A 17,500-nucleotide genomic window follows, 5' to 3' on the forward strand; every position below is an offset into this window, starting at 1 on the left:
ACAAATACGTGTACCGTTACACCCCTGATATATACACAACCTCCTCAGTACTCCATCAGACACTGAGTAGAGCCTAGGACGATTGGATTATACTCCCCTCAATACGAGGGTTTATAGCGCTCAGCTGAGTTCCGCTCTCCAGGATTCCAATCTCTGCGCGTGGGTTTGAGTTGCTTACTGCGTTTTCGCAGTCGCTCTTATCTGCTCTCTTCTTTGAAGAATGCATTTTTGAGATTCTGTGTATCAGACAGGGCTTGCCCAGACTATGTTTGGCTTTTCATTAGATTAGTACGGCCTCCTTGGTGGCGTTGGGGGTGACTTTGTTCCCCTCTAGTGACTGGCCGGGGTTCCGTTTGATTTCCTGGCCACATTCCCTTTAAAGGACCACTTCTCCCGGATTGCTGGTCCCAGATGCCTTGAGCCGCCTTGGAAGGCTTTCTGTGGAAGGCCTCTTTTAGGCTCAGCTTGGGCTGTTGGCCATAGGGAATGCTGTCACTGACAGCCTTGGGGGGAGTTGCTCCCTGCTTTTCTCTGGAACTGCTGGACGTTTGTCCAGACATTTGTCATGTACTCTGCTCCAGCATGGCGGTGTGGGTATATCGTTCCCCATAGCAGTAAACGCAGAGTTGAGTTCCCTTTTGAAAGGGAACGTCTCAGGTTACGTATGTAACCATGGTTCCCTGAGAACAGGGAACAAGACTCTGCATTACACTGCCATGCTTCGGGTTGCCTGCTGAACAGTCCCTCAAAGACGAGTAAGTGTTGAATGCTTCCTCAGGCTCTCCCTTTATACGTCACAGTTCACACCATAATGACGTCATAGGCTGTCGCCGGCCAATAGGATTGGAGTGGTGTGATTCTTGGCATTTCGAACACCTGTCACGAGTGACGGTTCACCATAGCGGTAAACGCAGAGTCTCGTTCCCTGTTCTCAGGGAACCATGGTTACATACGTAACCTGAGACACTTTCAGAGTGAATAATAAAAGCTTCAGACAACAAAATCAAATGTTAGAAGAACAGTTTAATGATACATAGCCACAATTCAGCCCCCCCCCCCAATAAAAAAAAAAAAAAAAAATGTTTTCCTCATCTAACATCTGGAAATGTACATAAGGCCACCTGAAAATGTACATGACTTTGACAGTGTGACAAAACTCATATGTTCATATTTATATAATTGACAATATCTTACAATTATTTTGCTTACAAGATAGTGGCTGTTCCAAAATACAGCACTTCCTTATATAAAAATAATTTTTGTGTCTTGTGAAATTTCCATGGTAGCAGGTAGAACCAAAGACAGCCCCATGTTTTTTTTTTTTTTTTTTTTTTAAATTCATTAATTTTTTAATTATTTTATTCAACTGCCACAAGTCAAAATGACAATGTCAACAGAAGGTGTCACTGCTCCAGGTACATAAAGAGGCTGACCTTTTCCAAAAACTGATTAAAAACAAAACCATCTTGAGATTGATGCATAAAAAGTTTTTTTTTTAACTTTTTTTTTTTTTTTTTTAAATAATCCTTGTTCAAAGAAAACTGTATACATTATATTCAAAGGGAAAGGAGTGATGAATATTCACACATCAAAATGCACATTTTGCTCATTTTTTCTTTCCCAAAAAGTGTAAAAGACATTCCATTTACAGCATTAACGTTTACAAATGTACAACTGTACAGACAAGATAAAAGCAAATCAATACGCAATTTAACCTGTCCAACATTACAACTAGAATTTTTTTCTTCTTTTCAACTAATAAACTTACACTTAACTCCACATATACTACATGTATTCTACATTTATTCATATGAAGCAAAAGAATGAAAGCCATTAATATATAAGCCATACAGAAAAAATGTGCAGCAGAAGACGGCAGCCCCATGTCCATTCTCTGAAAAAGTATACTCCTGCACATTCTCAATTTACACAGATGAACACTGCACATCTGACCCGACCCCACAACATCTCACGTTGAATGAAATCAATTCTGTTATTCTAGTTCTGAAGCCAAATATCCTGGGATGACACCAAGAACAGAGACCGTCGCCCACTCACCTCTCGACTTTGCCCATCTAAATCTGAAGCACCGTCTCCCCCCACACCCGAAAAACAGCAACGATTTAATATTTACTTGTACATAAAGATGCTATACATTTTGCCTAAGCTATTACAATGTAAAGAGATGATAATCAGTACATAACCATATGTTTCTAGGGTAGTGTTCAAAAAAAACTACTCGATAGACAGATGTTCCACAAACATGACAAAAATCATTCTTTTAAAACATTACATCCAGACAAAGCATGCCAAATCTCCCCAACCCTTCATGCCTCACATATCTCCAACACACCCCCAAATAGAAAAATTATTCCAGGTTTCATCTGTCTACCAGGGTATCGGTCTCAGAGATGTGTAAAATGGCAAGAGATCTGGTGTCCTTAGACATGATTCTAAACACAATAGTGAACCGAGACAATAGCTGTGTGGAACAGACTTGGTCAGTGGGATGAAGAGTATATTGCAACCACATGCATGCTCTTAAAAAAAAAAAAAAAAAAAACACAAAAGATGGAGCAGTTAGTAAAATGCACATGAGGGAGGGAAAGAAAAGAAATGACAAGTGCATCCACGTCAAACCATTTCCGAATGATACCACTCCCATTTGAAGGCAGCAAACTCTAGGCAGCAAGGCTCTATAATTGGTATTGGATATCTTAATCCAACTAACTTAATGGCATGGCAGACTTGTCTACTAGCAAATTTCTTGAAGATCAATATCAATCTGACTGGTTCATTATTTTTCATCAGCAGCTTTGGGTTGTGCACCATAGCGCTAAAACAGGGCTTAAACGTACCACACTTCTTAACTGTGCCATTAAGAAGTCAGGATATAAAAACAAAAATAGAAAAGGAAAATAATTAAAAATGATCACTCAGTTTGGCCTTATAAAGTCACTTGCTGGTGTAAATTGTAAGAACTGTAAATTTTCAGCAAACATTTCTTTTTCTACAGAGAATGTACAAGCTAAAAAAAATTTTTACAAGATATTTACTAGAAAACAAAAGGAAACAGTCAGTTACATCAATTCCATCATAAACAAGTGTGTTGTGCTTTACCCAGGAAACAGCTTACAGACCATGCATTCTCTGGTGTGTTGGGGTGGTTTGGGGGGGTGGGGGGTGTAACAGAGACTGCATCAGGGCACTGGTCAGACGTCTCAGCGTTCTTAGGTGAAGCCCACTTCTTTTCCTTTCATTTTTTTGGTAAAATCCCTAAAGGCTATGACAGAGAACTCCACGGTGGAGGAGATGTCCATAACAAATGTGGTTTTGAGGGAAAGGTGCGAGGGGTTGGGTGTCAGGCCCCTAAATTAGGCCATTGGTGGGGCCCCCAATGGGGCCTAGGTCTGATCCACTCTTCATGTAGTACTTCTCCAACTTAGCCAGGATGTGTTTTCCATATGTATATTTACGGAGAGTGGCAATATGGGGCCGAATCTGGAATTGACAACATGAATTGTTTAAAAGACTGTCTGTGATTAATACATGTCATTATTCTAGAGCTGTCACTAATGATTATTTTGGTGATCGAGTAATCGTCGATTATTTTGATGATTATTCAAAATAATTGACTTTTTTGTGGTAATAAAAATAAACCTAAGCAAAGACCTAAGCCTTTAAAATGACTTAAAACACATATATAACAATAATGAGGCAATAATATTTGGTTTAAAGGTGCCCTAGAAACAGTTTTTACAAGATGTAATATAAGTCTAAGGTGTCCCCTGAATGTGTCTGAGACGTTTCAGCTCAAAATACCACATAGATTTTTTTTTAACCCTCAAATGGATCTTTACAAGATGTTCGTCATGCATACTTGCATGAGTATAGTATTTATTTGGATGTTTACATTTGATTCTGAATGAGTTTGAGGCTATGCTCCAAGACTAAAGCTAACATTACACACTGTTGGAGAGATTTATAAAGAATGAAGATATGTTTATGCATTATACAGACTGCAAGTGTTTAAAAATGAAAATAGCGAGGGCTCTCTTGTCTCCGTGAATACAGTAAAAAACTATGGTAAATTTAACCACATTTATCAGTACATTAGCAACATGCTAACGAACCATTTATAAAGACAATTCACAAATATCACTAAAAATATAATGTAATCATGGATCATGTCAGTTATTATCGCTCCATCTGCCATTTTTTGCTATTGTTTTTGCTTGCTTACCTAGTCTGATGATTCAGCTGTGCACAGATCCAGACGTTAATACTGGCTGCCCTTGTGAGATGCCTTGAACATGAGCTGGTATATGTAAATATTGAGGGCGTACATATTAATGATCCAGACTGTTACGTAACAGTCGGTGTTATGTTGAGATTTTAAACCAATGAGATTTACACAAGGAGGAGGAAGCAATGGAGTTTGAAACTCAATGTATGTCTTTTCCATGTACTGAACTCTTGTTATTCAACTATGCCAAGGTCAATTCAATTATTGATTCTAGGGCATCTTTAAATAAAGTATCAAGAAAAACACTTAAATATAAAAAAAAATACATAATATGCATAATATAAATATCTTATGGCATTTGTTATACATAATGTACTGCAGAGGGCGCCAACGGCCTGGTGTTGTTACAGTTTACAGCACCTCAAATTCTTGTTTAATGTTGTCCAAATGACAATTGAAATGTCCACTTAATCTGTAATATTTGGCCACTTCTTTACGATAGAAATGCTACAGCCACTGTAATTTCTTGAACAAGAACATAACCTACACACATGTAAATAAATAAAGCACATATATATATTAAATACGCAGCGCATATATTTAACTGAATCGCAGCCTTTGTGAATTCACAATAGCATTAAGGGGGGCGTGGATTTAGCGAGGTCTGCAACGGGAGAGAGCGTCAGGAGATGCATGGTGAGTGAGTGCGTTAAATGTAAATCACGAACACCTGTTTCTCATTCCAGTGATGGGCACGGAGACAGGATAAAATGCCGCGAGAAGCAGGAGTGTGGGAGAGAGAGGGGAACTGCTGACTGAGACGCTGGTCATGACAACAATACTGAAGTGAAGCCCTTTGTGGATTGTATATACCGAGACTGGAGTGAAGCCCTTTGTGGATTAATTATTTTGTTGTTGTGTGTTGCACAGTCTTTCTGTTGGACATTTTTGATTTATTGAATAAAGCTCAGTCAGCAGTTAAACGCCGACCCTGTCCTTTTCCTTCCCTATGAACTTTGAACGTACTACACTGGTGCCGAAACCCGGGAAGGAAGACGGGTGGCCGCTGACATGCAATCAATGTCCCCCACCCCATTTGCCGACATCAACGCCTCCCTCGCGGTCCTACATCAGGAACAACATCAGGCCCTGCTGGACCTGAGGAACGACCAGGAGCGTTGTTTCAGACCCAGACCATCTTTCAGACCCAGCAGGAGGACCGTGAGAGGTTCCGGAGCTGGATTGACCGGGAGGCTCGCACAGAGACCATTTGGCAGCCGGCGGTGCCCACCCACCTGCCCTGAATAAAATGGGTCCCCTGGATGACCCCGAAGTCTTCCTCGACCTGTTTGAACGTTCCACTGACGCGAGTGGTTGGCCGCGGGACCAATGGTCGATGAGATTGGTCCCTCTGCTCTCGGGGGAGTCGCAGGTGGCGGCACAGTAGCTGCCAGTGCAGAACCTCCTGGTCTTCGACGACCTTCGGCGGGCCATCATCCAGCGGGTTGGTTGGACCCCGGAGCAGCACAGACAACGCTTCCGTTCCCTGGAGTTGGGCGAGTCCGGCCGGCCCTTCGTGATGGCCCAACAGCTCCGGGACTCGTGCCGCAAATGGCTACTGGCTAGGGAAGTGACATGGACCAGGTCGTCGATCGTGTGGTACTGGAGCAGTTTATCACTCGGCTCCCAAAGAAAACCGCCGAGTGGGTCCAGTGCCACTGCCCCACGTCGCTGGACTAAGCCATCCATCTGGCGGAGGACCACATGGTGGCGTGCCAAGGAGTCGGCGAACCCCTACCATCTACCTCTCTCTCTCCCTCTCTTCTTTCCCCCTCTCTCTCTAGGCCTGTCCCTCTCCCCAGGTCTCGTCCGCCCGGCCCGCCTCGTGTTCCGCCGTGGCCGCATGGTAAGGGTGCGGTGTGTGCACGGGGATGTGGTGAAATATCCTATAGTGCCCGTCATTATTCAATTCAGGGGTCAAAAGCCTAGTGTTGAGGTGGCAGTTAATCCTCACCTCTGGCATCCGATAATTTTGGGAACGAATTGGCCAGCGTTTAATAAATTACTGGGGGGTTTATGCTCGGATGCCTCTTGGGGGGGAAAGTCGCTGGATATGGATGTGCGAGTGCAGGTGGGAGAGACTGATCAGGGACCAGTGAGTTCAGCTTCAGGGGAACAGAGCGAAATCAGAAGACTTATTCTTTTGAAAAGGTCAGTACCGTCGATGGTCAGCCTCTCCAGCCTGGACGTCCGCTTTCTTATCCATATTTTGCGATCATAAAAGGTTGTATCGAGTGACCCAAGACACTCAGACAAAGGAGAATACAACACAATTGTTAGTTCCAAAGAGCCGCAGGGAAATGCTTTTCCAAGTGGCTCATTCTAATCCAATGGCTGGGCATCTAGGACAAACGGCAACACTAAATCGCCTCATGACCCGATTTTTTTGGCCGGGCATTCACGAGAATGTGCAAAGGTTGTGTCCGTCTTGTTGTGATTGTCAGTTGGTAAATCCACCGGCCACCCCAAAAGCGCTTTTGCGCCCTCTCCCATTAATGCAGGTCCCCTTCGAAAGAATTGGTATGGACCTCATCGGGCCATTAGAGCGATCAGCGAGAGAGCATTGTTTTGCGTTAGTCATTGTGGATTATGCAACGCAATATCCCGAAGCAGTGGCTCTCTGCAACATTTCCGCTAAGAGTGTTGCGGACGAACTGTTTAGTTTAATCTCACGAGTGGGGATTCCAAAAGAAATCCTCACTGATCAAGGCACAGCGTTTATGTCACGCACGTTACGCAAACTTTACGAATTATTTACCACCTCAATCTCCTTAAAAAATGGAATGAGGCAGATTCAGTGATGTTGGCGACAGTGATTAGCGGAGAGGATGATCTCGGACCAGAGGCGAATGTAAAAAAACCATCCCTCACTCTGGCCCCAGGGGGAGATCACCTCTCACCCTCCCAGCTCACTAATTTATCTAAATTACAAGCAGAGTTTACTGACGTGTTTTCTCCCCTACTGGGTCATACGGATCTCATTCAGCACCACATCGAGACAGAGCCGGGCGTGGTCATTCGCAGCTGGCCATATAGATTACCTGAACATAAGAAAAAGGTAGTTCAGGAAGAATTAGGGGCAATACTTGAAATGGGAGTAATAGAAAAATCCAGCAGTAACTGGGTGAGCCCAATAGTTTTGGTTTTCCCAAAACTGACGGCTCAGTGCGGTTTTGTGTGGATTATCGCAAGGTGAACGCAGTGTCAAAGTTCGACGCATATCCAATGCCGCGGGTGGACGAATTGCTTGACCGGCTCGGTACGGCTCGATTTTATTCGACACTGGACTTAACAAAGGGATATTGGCAGATCCCTTTGTCGCCATTATCCAAAGAAAAGACAGCTTTCACGACGCCGTTCGGATTACACCAATTAGTTACACTTCCGTTCAGGCTGTTTGGGGCACCGGCTACCTTTCATAAAATTTTGCGGCCCCATGGTGCATATGCTGCTGCCTATCTGGATGATATTATTATCTTCAGTAATGACTGGCAGCGGCATTTGCAGCATTTGAGGGCCGTCCTGAGATCGCTGAGAGGGGCCGGGCTCACAGCCAACCCAAAGAAGTGTGCGATTGGGCGTGTGGAAGTAAGGTATCTGGGCTTCCACTTGGGGCATGGACAGGTGCGTCCCCAAATTGATAAGACAGCAGCGATTGTGACCTGTCCGCGCCCCAAGACCAAAAAGGAGGTTAGACAGTTCCTCGGGCTGGCGGGATACTATAGAAGGTTTGTGCCTAATTATTCAGACTTCACCAGCTCGTTGACTGATCTAACTAAAAAGGACGCAACAGATACAGTCCAGTAGACAGAGCTGTGCCAGCAGGCCTTTACCCAGGGGAAGGCTGCTCTATGTGGCAGGCCATTGCTTCACTCTCCTGATTTTTCTCTCCCCTTTGTGTTGCAGACTGACGCGTCGGACAGGGGGCTGGGTGCTGTCCTGTCCCAGGAGATAGAGGGCAAGGAATGGCCGGTGCTGTACATTAGCTGTAAGCTCTCTAAGAGAGAAGCTAAGTACAGCACCATGGAGAAAGAGTGTCTTGCCATCAGGTGGGCCATCCTCACCCTCCGCTATTATCTCCTGGGACGGGAATTCACCCTCTGTTCGGACCACGCTCCCCTGCAGTGGCTCCACCGCATGAAGGATACCAATGCGCGGATGACTCGGACGGCTCCCCGGCCTGAGTCGGGCGGTGGGGGTATGTGGCGAGGGGGGCGTGGTTCAGCGAGGTCTGCAACGGGAGAGAGCGTCAGGAGACGCATGGTGAGTGAGTGCATTAAATGTAAATCACGAACACCTGTTTCTCATTCCAGTGATGGGCAAGAGACAGGATAAAATGCAGCGAGAAGCAGGAGTATGGGAGAGAGAGGGGAACTGCTGACTGAGATGCTGCTCACGACAACAATACTGAATTGAAGCCCTTTGTGGATTAATTATTTTGTTGTTGTGCGTTGCATAGTCTTTCTGTTGGACATTTTTGATTTATTTAATAAAGCTCAGTCAGCAGTTAAACGCCGACCCTGTCCTCTTCCTTCCCTACGAACTTTGATCGTACTACAATGGCTTTTAAGTGATTTTAATGCATTGTGCACCACTTCCACACCACTTCATCTTGCAGGTTACTCGACGGGAAAATTACAATCGAGTTTTTTTTAAATAGAGTACTCAAATTTAATCGAGGAATTGTGACAGCCCTAAATCATTCCTTTGATTATTTTACTGATGTGACAAAGCATTCTGTACTTATACCTTGTGCATGATGATCTTGCGCTGGGCGGGCTCAGCCATGTCAATCATCCTTTGCACCACATAATTTGCATACTGGTCCTTCATCATGGTGTAGAGGGCGCTATGAGGGCCATCTTTCTGACAGCAGACTTCATCGATGAGCAGGGCCCTCTCTGCACGGGACGAATGAATCACACACTTCTCTACAACATTACTGTAAGAGACAGACATACAAAAAAAAAAAAGTTGTTCTCAGATATAATCTACATAGTACAATCAAAGATCTAACAAAATCATGCGATTTTTAAACTTAATCTACTTTTAGACTGACATGACACCTTCAAAAAAGTGGAACTTATGGCCCAATGCAAAGTAGTGAGACCATATTCAATAGCCATCCCTCTGCATGTGTAAATAAGGGTTGCCAACATATATGAAAAACTAAATTGTAACTTTTCACTTAACTATTCAGTTAGGAGGAAGATTACCCAACACCAGATTTTTAAATCAACAGTTCACAAATATAAACTAAATTAAAGCTGCAAGCAGCGATGAAAGGGCCCTCGCACCCGGGTTCACCGCCACCTGTTGGCCTTAGGAACAGTGATCAGTGGGCGACATGCATGTAAGCGAGTGAATACAGGAGAATTATGCCAAAGTCATTTCGAAATGCCACACTTACTGAATATTGCTATGTTGATGTCTTCAGGCCAGGACTTTTATCGAACATGTGAAGTTTGGAGCAGATTGGACATTGTATGCCTGAGTTACAACAACTTCCTGTTTCTTTAGTGCCGTTATTCACATAAATTAGCACTCAGCCAAGTGTTGCATGATTTAACATGTTTCTAGCATGTTTGGTACTTCGTGGCATAATGAAATGTGAATCTGGTAGTGAATTAGAGTGTAAAGCATGCCATTTCCTGTTGCCAGCAGGTGGCGCTATGGCTAACTGAATATTGTCATATAGATGTCTTTAGGCCAGGACTCTTATCACACATGTGACGTTTGGAGCAGATCAGACATAGTATGCCTCAGCTACAACAGCTTCATCGTTCATGGCGAAACATCAGACTTTGTCAGTCCGCCACGGACACACCCTTCAGCGAAAACTGAAGATCTTTGATATTTATCATTGCTAAGGTCTTAAGATTAAACTGATCACATTTGATGTGTATCTGGTTAAATCTCTATGAGGAGTTAATCACAGTGTAAAACATGTCATTTCCTGTTGACTGCAGGTGGCGCTATGACTGTAACTGAATATTGTTATGAAGATGTCTTCAGGTCAGGACTCTAATAAAACATGTGAAGTTTGGGGCAGATCAGACATTGTATGCCCGAGTTACAACAACTTCCTGTTTCATGGCGAAACATCGAACTTTGCCAGGCCGCCACGGACACGCCTTTCAGCGACAACTCTAGATCTTTGCAATTTAACATCTCAAAGGCCTTAAGATTAGACTGGCCATATTATGATGTTGATCTGATTAAAGCTCTAGGAGGAGTTCGTTAAAGTACAACGTCTGGAAATGCCAAAAACTGCACAAAATTTGCAAAGAAAATTCAAATTATCTGACTTCCTGTTGGTTTTCAGATTTCACTCCAAGAGACTTTTTTGTAGGTATTGGGCTGATAGATGTGTGTACCAAATTTCATACCTGTACATGAAACATAGTGTCAGGGGCACTTTGTTGAAATTTTTTAGGTGGCGCTATCGAGCCATTTTGCCACACTTAATTCTGAAATCTATATCAGACGTAAATTTTCACCACTTCTGACGCATCTGCAAAGTTTCATGAGTTTTCGAGTATGTTTCGGCCCTCAAAAAAGTGATTCACCTTACATGGCGAAACATCAGACTTTGTCGGTCCGCCATGCACACGCCCTTCAACGAAAACTCAAGATCTTTGCAATTTAACATCTCAAAGGCCTTAAGATTAGACTGGCCATATTATGATGTTGATCTGGTTTAATCTCTATGAGGAGTTAATCCCAGTGTAAAACATGTCATTTCCTATTGCCCCCAGGTGGCGCAATGACTGTACTGAATATTGTCATATAGATGTCTTCAGGTCAGGACTCTAATAAAACATAGGAAGTTTGGGGCAGATCAGACATTGTATGCCCGAGTTACAACAACTTCCTGTTTCATGGCGAAACATCAAACTTTGCCAGGCCGCCACGGACACGCCCTTCAGCGAAAACTCTAGATCTTCGCAATTTAACGTCTCAAAGGCCTTTAGATTAGACTGACCAAATATGATGTTGATCTGATTTAAGCTCTAGGAGAGGTTCGTTAAAGTACAACATGTGGAAATGGCAAAAACTGCCAAAATTTTGTAGAGAAAATTCAAAATATCTCACTTCCTGTTGGGTTTACAAACTTTGCACCCAGGGGCTTTTTTGTAGGTATTGGGCTGTTAGATGTGTGTACCAAATATCATACCTGTACATGAAACATAGTGTCAGGGGCACTTCGTTGAAATTTTTTAGGTGGCGCTATTGAGCCATTTTGCCACACTTAATTCTGAAATCTATATCAGACGTAAATTTTCACCACTTCTGACGCATCTGCAAAGTTTCATGAGTTTTCGAGTATGTTTCGGCCCTCAAAAAAGTTATTCACCTTACATGGCGAAACATCAGACTTTGTCGGTCCGCCATGCACACGCCCTTCAACTAAAACTCAAGATCTTTGCAATTTAACATCTCAAAGGCCTTAAGATTAGACTGGCCATATTATGATGTTGATCTGGTTTAATCTCTATGAGGAGTTAATCCCAGTGTAAAACATGTCATTTCCTATTGCCCCCAGGTGGCGCAATGACTGTAACTGAATATTGTCATATAGATGTCTTCAGGTCAGAACTCTAATAAAACATAGGAAGTTTGGGGCAAATCAGACATTGTATGCCCGAGTTACAACATCTTCCTGTTTCATGGCGAAACATCGAACTTTGCCAGGCCGCCACGGACACGCCTTTCAGCGAAAACTCTAGATCTTCGCAATTTAACGTCTCAAAGGACTTTAGATTAGACTGACCAAATATGATGTTGATCTGATTTAAGCTCTAGGAGAGGTTCATTAAAGTACAACATGTGGAAATGGCAAAAACTGCCAAAATTTTGTAGAGAAAATTCAAAATATCTCACTTCCTGTTGGGTTTACAAACTTTGCACCCAGGGGCTTTTTTGTAGGTATTGGGCTGTTACATCTGTCTACCGAATTTCATAACTGTATGTGAAACGTAGCACGAAGGGCGCTTAATTGAAATTTGTAGGTGGCGCTATCGAGCCATTTTGCCACACCTAATTCTGAAACCCATATCAGATGTAAATTTTCACCACTTCTGATGCGTGTGCAAAGTTTCATGAGTTTTTGAGAACGTTTAGGCCCTCAAAAATGCGATTCATTTTGGAGAAGAAGAATAATTGGCTGAGCAATTCCAATAGGGTCCTCACACCATCGGTGCTCGGGCCCTAATAATTACATGTGGTAATCTTTGATTTATAAGATATTAATAACAAATTTATATATTTAATAATATATAAGATTTTTTATATACAGTACCCTCTGTAAGTATTGGGACAGTAAGAACAAAACTGCTCATTTACTGTGCCATCATGACATTTGTAAATATGCTTAAAAGATGAATATGAGGCAAAAGTACAGATTGTCATTTTATTATTGGCTGTTTTAACACATGCATGTTTTCAACTACGAAGAGCACTTTCAGAGTTTCATCCCTCTAATGTCAGCATAAGTACTGGAACCATTTAACTTAAAGCAAATGTACAAGTTGAAAAGCTAGTATTTAGAACAAATCCCCTGCATGAAATCAAAGCAGTGAGTATGCAACCCATAAACATCAACAGACTCTCAGTGTCCCAGAGTCTGGTGGTGTTTTCTTGAACTGGCAACCAACCATTGGTAGACAAGATGCTTTTGTAAACTTCTGAATTAATTCTGCTGCTGTCATGATTCATTAAGTCATCAATAATGAGTGAGCCTGTTCCAGAGACAGCCATGCATGTCAATGCCATGAAACCACCTCCACCATGCTTTACAAATAAGGTTGTATGCTTTGGATTATTAACATTTTTTTTTCTCTACACATTTGCTTTACCATCACTTTGATAAAAGTTCGTTTTTAACTCATCTGTCCATAAAACATAAAAAATATGTTCCAAAACTCTTAACTCTGTACTCTAATCTGACACTTACTTTTAGAGTTATTTTTCACAGCATTTGTTTGCCAGTCAACTGCTGTTGATTTTTCTCTGCTGACCTGGTTGCTGAAGTCACCAGTTTTTTTTTCTTCTTTTTTTTCAGGACATTCCAAACTGTTGATTTGGTTAAGGCCAAGTATAATGTATAGCTCTAATTGAGTTCTTGTCGCATCCAAACTGTAGATGCAGAATGCAAAAGCAATTGATAAAACTGATACTACACATTCCCTGCTTTTTTAATGTGTGAACAATTAATACAACAGGACATAGCTGATCTCTTAGAAACATCTGTGAATCAATTTGTCCCAATACTTGTCCTCACATTAACTAGAGGGATGAAACATTCTGTTTTTCTTAAGCCCTTCATTTTTTTTATGCATACGCTAGTGTACAGGCACAGTCGAACGCACAGCCTTGCAAAGTATACTTCATTTGACTCATACGCATACACTCGCTACTAGTTACAACCCATGTAAACATCTTTGTATTCATTCATGCTAGAGCTGTACAAATAAGAGTACTTTCTAACCTCTTCACACAATATCTTGTTTTTACTACCTTGTCAATCTATGCCCCCAGCAATGTTCCCTCTAAACTGCGCATGTGAAAAAATAATTGCAGCGCAGAGAACAGACATGAAAATGAATGTAGTAGTTTAAATGAGAAATAATTCCAGTGCTCTGGACAACCGCTATAGAGTTATTGTCGCTATAGAGTTGGAACCGGTGAATGCGGTTTACAGGTTTCATAGAAAGAGAACGATTGAGCGCGTGTGAGGCGGCTGGCCCTGAGCCAAATCAGTCGCGGTAAGAATACTGTAATGTTTGCGGACTAAATACATCAATACGAGAGGCAACGCGAAACGAAGAGAAATGTGAAATAAAATGTCATGTTTTAATGAAAAGTGGTGGAAATAACGGATGATGGGTACAGAACACACCCACCACAGGTGTAGCTTGCAAACTCAAAATACATCAGTGATATACCTCAGTTTAAATAGATTTGTGTGTGGTGGTGTGGGTTTCAGGGATGTTTAGATAACTATAAAAGGAGTTAACGTTCACTTTTTTTTAAAAATATTTAGCTATCAGATCTGTTTAAGTGCTTCAGTTTGTTTTCACTATATAATACAGTGGGTACGGAAAGTATTCAGACCCCCTTAAATTTTTCACTCTTTGTTATATTGCAGCCATTTGCTAAAATCATTTAAGTTCATTTTTTTCCTCAATGTACACACAGCACCCCATATTGACAGAAAAACAGAATTGTTGACATTTTTGCAGATTTATTAAAAAAGAAAAACTGAAATATCACATGGTCCTAAGTATTCAGACCCTTTGCTCAGTATTTAGTAGAAGCACCCTTTTGATCTAATACAGCCATGAGTCTTTTTGGGAAAGATGCAACAAGTTTTTCACACCTGGATTTGGGGATCCTCTGCCATTCCTCCTTGCAGATCCTCTCCAGTTCTGTCAGGTTGGATGGTAAACATTGGTGGACAGCCATTTTTAGGTCTCTCCAGAGATGCTCAATTGGGTTTAAGTCAGGGCTCTGGCTGGGCCATTCAAGAACAGTCACAGAGTTGTTGTGAAGCCACTCCTTCATTATTTTAGCTGTGTGCTTAGGGTCATTGTCTTGTTGGAAGGTAAATCTTCGGCCCAGTCTGAGGTCCTGAGCACTCTGCAGAAGGTTTTTGTCCAGGATATCCCTGTACTTGGCCGCATTCATCTTTCCCTCGATTGCAACCAGTCGTCCTGTCCCTGCAGCTGAAAAACACCCCCACAGCATGATGCTGCCATCGCCATGCTTCACTGTTGGGACTGTATTAGACAGGGGATGAGCAGTGCCTGGTTTTCTCCAGACGTACCGCTTAGAATTAAGGCCAAAAAGTTCTATCTTGGTCTCATCAGACCAGAGAATCTTATTTCTCACCATCTTGGCAAACTCCATGCGGGCTTTCATGTGTCTTGCACTGACGAGAGGCTTCCGTCGGGCCACTCTGCCATAAAGCCCCGACTGGTGGAGGGCTGCAGTGATGGTTGACTTTCTATAACTTTCTCCCATCTCCCGACTGCATCTCTGGAGCTCAGCCACAGTGATCTTTGGGTTCTTCTTTACCTCTCTCACCAAGGCTCTTCTCCCCGATAGCTCAGTTTGGCTGGATGGCCAGCTCTAGGAAGGGTTCTGGTCATCCCAAACGTCTTCCATTTAAGGATTATGGAGGCCACTGTGCTCTTAGGAACCTTAAGTGCAGCAGAATTTTTTTTTGTAACCTTGGCCAGATCTGTGCCTTGCCACAATTTTGTGTCTGAGCTCTTCAGGCAGTTCCTTTGACCTCATGATTCTCATTTGCTCTGACATGCACTGTGAGCTGTCTCCCTTATATAGTCTTATATAGACAGGTGTGTGGCTTTCCTAATCAAGTCCAATCAGTATAATCAAACACAGCTGGACTCAAATGAAGGTGTAGAACCATCTCAAGGATGATCAGAAGAAATGGACAACACCTGAGTTAAATATATGAGTGTCACAGCAAAGGGTCTGAATACTTAGGACCATGTGATATTTCAGTTTTTCTTTTTTAATAAATCTGCAAAAATGTCAACAATTCTGTGTTTTTCTGTCAATATGGGGTGCTGTGTGTACATTAATGAGGAAAAAAATGAACTTAAATGATTTTAGCAAATGGCTGCAATATAACAAAGAGTGAAAAATTTAAGGGGGTCTGAATACTTTCCGTACCCACTGTATATAAAAAAAACAAATGGAAGCATTTAAACTGATATAATACTATATAGCCTACCAGTTAAAAAATATTTAAATATTATATTTTATTATATCATAATGTAAGCCTAATAAAAAAATGATCTCACAAGGGGATTGTTTAGGGCTCCTTGCCACAAAAAATCTTAACCTGCTGGTTTATAAAAACTGGGAAATTCATAAGCAATAAACATGTAATTTTGATGGTTTAACACTGTCTGTTGCTAATAATTGACTGTACAAAAACACATTATGGTTGTCCCAAACCATCATTGAAACTGCTCATATTATATAATTATAAAGAACTGAACTGCCCTGCAGGAGGACAGAAATTAATTTTTAATAGAATTTCTTGGTAAAGACTGGTATAGTTAATACAGCAATGTGAAAAAATCTCAGGTAACCTAAAATGTGCTTAATTTAGTGACTGAACTGCTTGTTTTCAAACATATTATTTAATAAATCACTAAGTTACATCAAGGGTCAAATAAAATAGAAACGTCACATTAAAGTTAAATGTTACAGTTGTATGATAAAACCATTTTTTTGTGTGTGTTTACGTTCGTTGTACAGGTCTGATATAAAGTATGTTTTTGCTCAGGTGGCCAAAATGTGCACTCAACAGAGAAAAGTTTTGCTCAGCAAGAAAAAAAATTAGAGGGAACATTGGCCTCCAGGGCACGGTTGCCATCCGGTGGATAAACTAATTGCTTGAAAAAAAAAAAAACAAGTACGAGTATGCGCTCTTACAAAAATCCAGCGGTGCGCATACTCTTCTGATGCTGAAATTCACATCACGCACACTGTACGCTGACCCTCGCATACACGTAAAAAGTGAAGTATACTTTGGGCTTTAGTTGGTGGAAGATGTGTTTGTTGAAACAGCCAATAGTAAAATGTGACAATTATTAGATTTTAAGGAGATATGGAACAATATTTACTTAATTCATAAAACTTTACAGAGTAAAATATAAATTAAATTGAGCCCCATTTGGTGTATTGTGGATTGTTAAAAAAAAAATCTTCAAGATTTCTGTGTAACAAATATATTGAAAGTCCAGGTGGTCAAAATTTTTTATTTGATTCAGGAAATATCTAAAAGAGATATCTAAAATTTTGTAGAAAAAAAAAAAAAAAAAAAAAAAAAAACAGAAATGTCAACAAGAACCCCCAAATCTCTGCAAAGATGATTCTCTGCAATGATGATGTTGCTAAACTGGCCTCTCCTAGAGTTAAAGTTTCAAGGAAGATTGTTGTGTGGGATCTTCAGTGTGGAGAACTTCTAGGTCAACGCACAAAGAAAAATCCATTGCTCACACAGCCATACAAAGCCAGACTGAAGTTTTTATTTAAAAGATGGGGATGAGTTTTGGAAGTCTGTTGTGTGGTCTGGTAAAATGAAACTGGAGCTGTGTAGCCATGTGGATGATGCTTTTGTTTGGTCAAAGAAAGGGTAGGCCTTCAACCCTC

The 17,500-nt window shown here is 41.6% G+C and overlaps 1 protein-coding gene and 1 pseudogene across 14 annotated transcripts in view; one reads left to right on the forward strand and one right to left on the reverse strand.

Annotated features, from left to right (window-relative positions):
• Window positions 1-1,059: 1,059 nt before the first annotated feature.
• pum2 (pumilio RNA-binding family member 2) overlaps window positions 1,060-17,500 on the reverse strand; it is a 351,446-nt gene continuing 335,005 nt past the window's right edge. For 12 of the 14 annotated variants that reach the window (XM_067384671.1, XM_067384670.1, XM_067384668.1 and 9 more), the window contains 2 exons: window positions 9,056-9,248; window positions 1,060-3,501 (listed from right to left, as the gene is read on the reverse strand). In XM_067384671.1, the coding sequence (XP_067240772.1) occupies window positions 3,370-3,501; window positions 9,056-9,248 (325 nt within the window). In that variant the 3' untranslated portion in view covers window positions 1,060-3,369. Of the gene's footprint in view, window positions 3,502-4,243; window positions 4,319-9,055; window positions 9,249-17,500 lie in introns of those variants that run through there. The other 2 variants (XM_067384667.1, XR_010894994.1) reach the window with 2 other exon arrangements.
• LOC137018804 (uncharacterized) overlaps window positions 17,217-17,500 on the forward strand; it is a 13,928-nt pseudogene continuing 13,644 nt past the window's right edge.

Source organism: Chanodichthys erythropterus, chromosome 4 (assembly GCF_024489055.1).
Source record: "Chanodichthys erythropterus isolate Z2021 chromosome 4, ASM2448905v1, whole genome shotgun sequence".
Classification (NCBI taxonomy): Eukaryota; Metazoa; Chordata; class Actinopteri; order Cypriniformes; family Xenocyprididae; genus Chanodichthys; species Chanodichthys erythropterus.